This window comes from Calidris pugnax, unplaced genomic scaffold (assembly GCF_001431845.1).
Source record: "Calidris pugnax isolate Ruff unplaced genomic scaffold, ASM143184v1 scaffold891, whole genome shotgun sequence".
NCBI classification, from domain to species: Eukaryota; Metazoa; Chordata; class Aves; order Charadriiformes; family Scolopacidae; genus Calidris; species Calidris pugnax.
The window spans coordinates 70,121-72,639 of NW_015091751.1; the positions used below are offsets into that span (position 1 = coordinate 70,121).

The 2,519-nt window shown below is 57.9% G+C and overlaps 1 protein-coding gene across 1 annotated transcript in view; it reads left to right on the top strand.

The window, feature by feature from the left end:
* Window positions 1–1,609, top strand: part of LOC106900047 (transcription activator BRG1-like) — a 69,976-nt gene extending 68,367 nt beyond the window's left edge. Inside the window, 3 exon segments of the mRNA XM_014962007.1 lie at window positions 486–594; window positions 708–809; window positions 1,514–1,609. Coding sequence (XP_014817493.1) covers window positions 486–594; window positions 708–809; window positions 1,514–1,609 — 307 coding nt within the window.
* Window positions 1,610–2,519: the final 910 nt, after the last annotated feature.

The window sequence follows — 2,519 nt, forward strand, 5'->3', positions numbered from 1 at the left end:
CCAAACCCCTGTCCCAGACCCGGTTTTGTCCCCCCAAACCCCATCCCTGGGGCTGGTTTCGTCCCCTGAACCCTGGGGCCAGTTTTGTCCCCCCAAACCCCAACTGTGGAGCTGTTTTTTTCCCCTGAACCCCATCCATGGGGCTGGTTTCATCCCCCCTGAGTCCTGGAGCTGCTTTCATCCCCCCAAACCCATCCATGGGGCCATTTTTGTCCCCCAAACCTTGGCCCTGGAGCTGGTTTTTGTCCCTGGGGGATCCCAGAGATGCTGAGGATGATGGGGGGATCCTGGGGGTGCTGAGGGGGGGTCCCCATGATGCCAAGGGCAGGAGATCCCCATGGTGCCGAGGGGGGGATCCCAGGGATGCCGAGGAGGAAAAGGGGGATCCTGGGGATGCCGAGGAGGATGGGGGGATCCTGGGGGTGCCGAGGGGGGGTCCCCGGGGTCCCCGGGCGCCGTCGGTGACCCCCGGTGTGTCCCTGCAGCAGCAGTGGACGGCAGCTGAGCGAGGTCTTCATCCAGCTGCCCTCCCGCAAGGAGCTCCCCGAGTACTACGAGCTCATCCGCAAACCCGTCGACTTCAAGAAGATCAAGGTAAGAAGAATTCCCTTCCCCCACCATCTCCCAGCCTCGTTAGGGCCGGGTTAACGAGCGTGGCCATGGCCCTGATGGAAAAAACCCAAACCCATCCCTCCTTTTCCCTCCAGGAACGGATCCGGAACCACAAATACCGGAGCCTGAACGACCTGGAGAAGGACGTGATGCTGCTCTGCCAGAACGCCCAGACCTTCAACCTGGAGGGTTCTCTGGTGGGTTCCAAGTCATGGAATCAATCATGGGATCTTCTGGGTCAGAAGGGACCTTCATGGTCATCTAGTCCAACCCCCCCCCAACCAGACCAGGTTGCCCAAGGCTTCGTGGAGCCTCACCTTGAGTATCTCCAAGGATGGGGCCTCAACCACCTCCCTGGGCAACCTGTTCCAGGGCTCCACCACCCTCCCAGTGAAGAACTTTCTCCTCATCTCCAACCTCAATCTGCTTTTCTCCAGTTTGAAGCCATTGCCCCTCATCCTGTCACTGCAGGCCTTTGGAAACAGGTTCTCCCCAACCTTCTTGTAGCCCCCTTCAGATCCTGGAAGCTGCTCTAAGGTCTCCCCGGAGCCTCCTCTTCTCCAGGCTGAACACCCCCAGCTCCCTCAGCCTGTCCTCGGAGCAGAGGTGCTCCATCCCCCTGATCATCCTCATGGTCCTCCTCTGGACCCTCTCCATCAGGTCCATGTCCTTATACTGAGGGCTCCAGACCTGCACACAACACTCCAGGTGAGGTCTCACCAGAGTCAAGTGGCAGAATGACCTCTCTGGACCTTCTGGCAACACTTCTATTGATGCAGCCCAGGATGGGATTGACCTTCTGGGCTGCAAGTGTCCCCTGCCTGCTCCTGTCCAGCTTCTCCTCCACCAGCACCCCCAAATCCCTTTCCTCAGGGCCTCTTTCCAATCCCTCACCCCCCAGTCTGGATTAAGAGCCAGGATTATTCCAGCCCAGGTGGACTTGCTCGTCTTGAACCTCATGAGGTTCACCTGGACCCACCTCCCCAGTCTGTACTGATGGCCAGGATTATTCCAGGCCAGGTGCAGAGCCTTCCACTTGTTCTTGTTGAACCTCATGAGGTTCACCTGGGCCCACCTCCCCACCCTGTACTGATGGCCAGGATTATTCCAGCCCAGGTGGACTTGCTCGTCTTGAACCTCATGAGGTTCACCTGGGCCCACCTCCCCAGCCTTTACTGATGGGGAGGATTATTCCAGCCCAGGTGCAGAACCTTGCATTTGCTCTTGTTGAACCTCATGAGGTTCACCTGGGCCCACCTCTCCAGCCTGTCCAGGTCCTTCTGAATGACCTCCCATCCCTCTGGTGGATCAACACCACCACACAGCTTGGTGTCATCCCCAAACTTGCTGATGGTGCTCTCCATCCCCACGTCTAGATCATTGATCTATATCAGTGTTGGCCCCATCACGGCCCCTTGAGGGACACCATTGTCCCTCCTCTCCATCTGAACTTCCAGCCATTGAGTACCACCCTCTGGATGCCACCATCCAGCCAGTTCCTTCTCCACTGACCAGTCCACCCATCCAATCCCTACCCTCCCAATTTGGCAACCAGGATGTTGTGGGGGGACCATGTCCAAGGCCTTGCAGAAGCCCAGGTAGATCCCATGCATAGGTCATCCCTTACCTCCTGACCTACTCACTCCATCCTAGAAGGTCACCAGGTTGGTCAGGCAGGACCTGCCCTTGGTAAAGCCCCGGTGGCTGCCCTGGGTCACCCCCCTGTGGGGCATCCCTTCATGTGGGGCATCTAGAAGGATCTTCTCCATCATCTTCTTGGGCAGGGAGGTGAGGCTGATGGGTTGGGACTTCCCAAGGTCTTCCTTTCTACCTTTTTTAAGGTTCTCCCCCCTCACCCCTAATTTATACCCCCCTTATCTCTATTTTCCACCCCCTCACCCCTATTT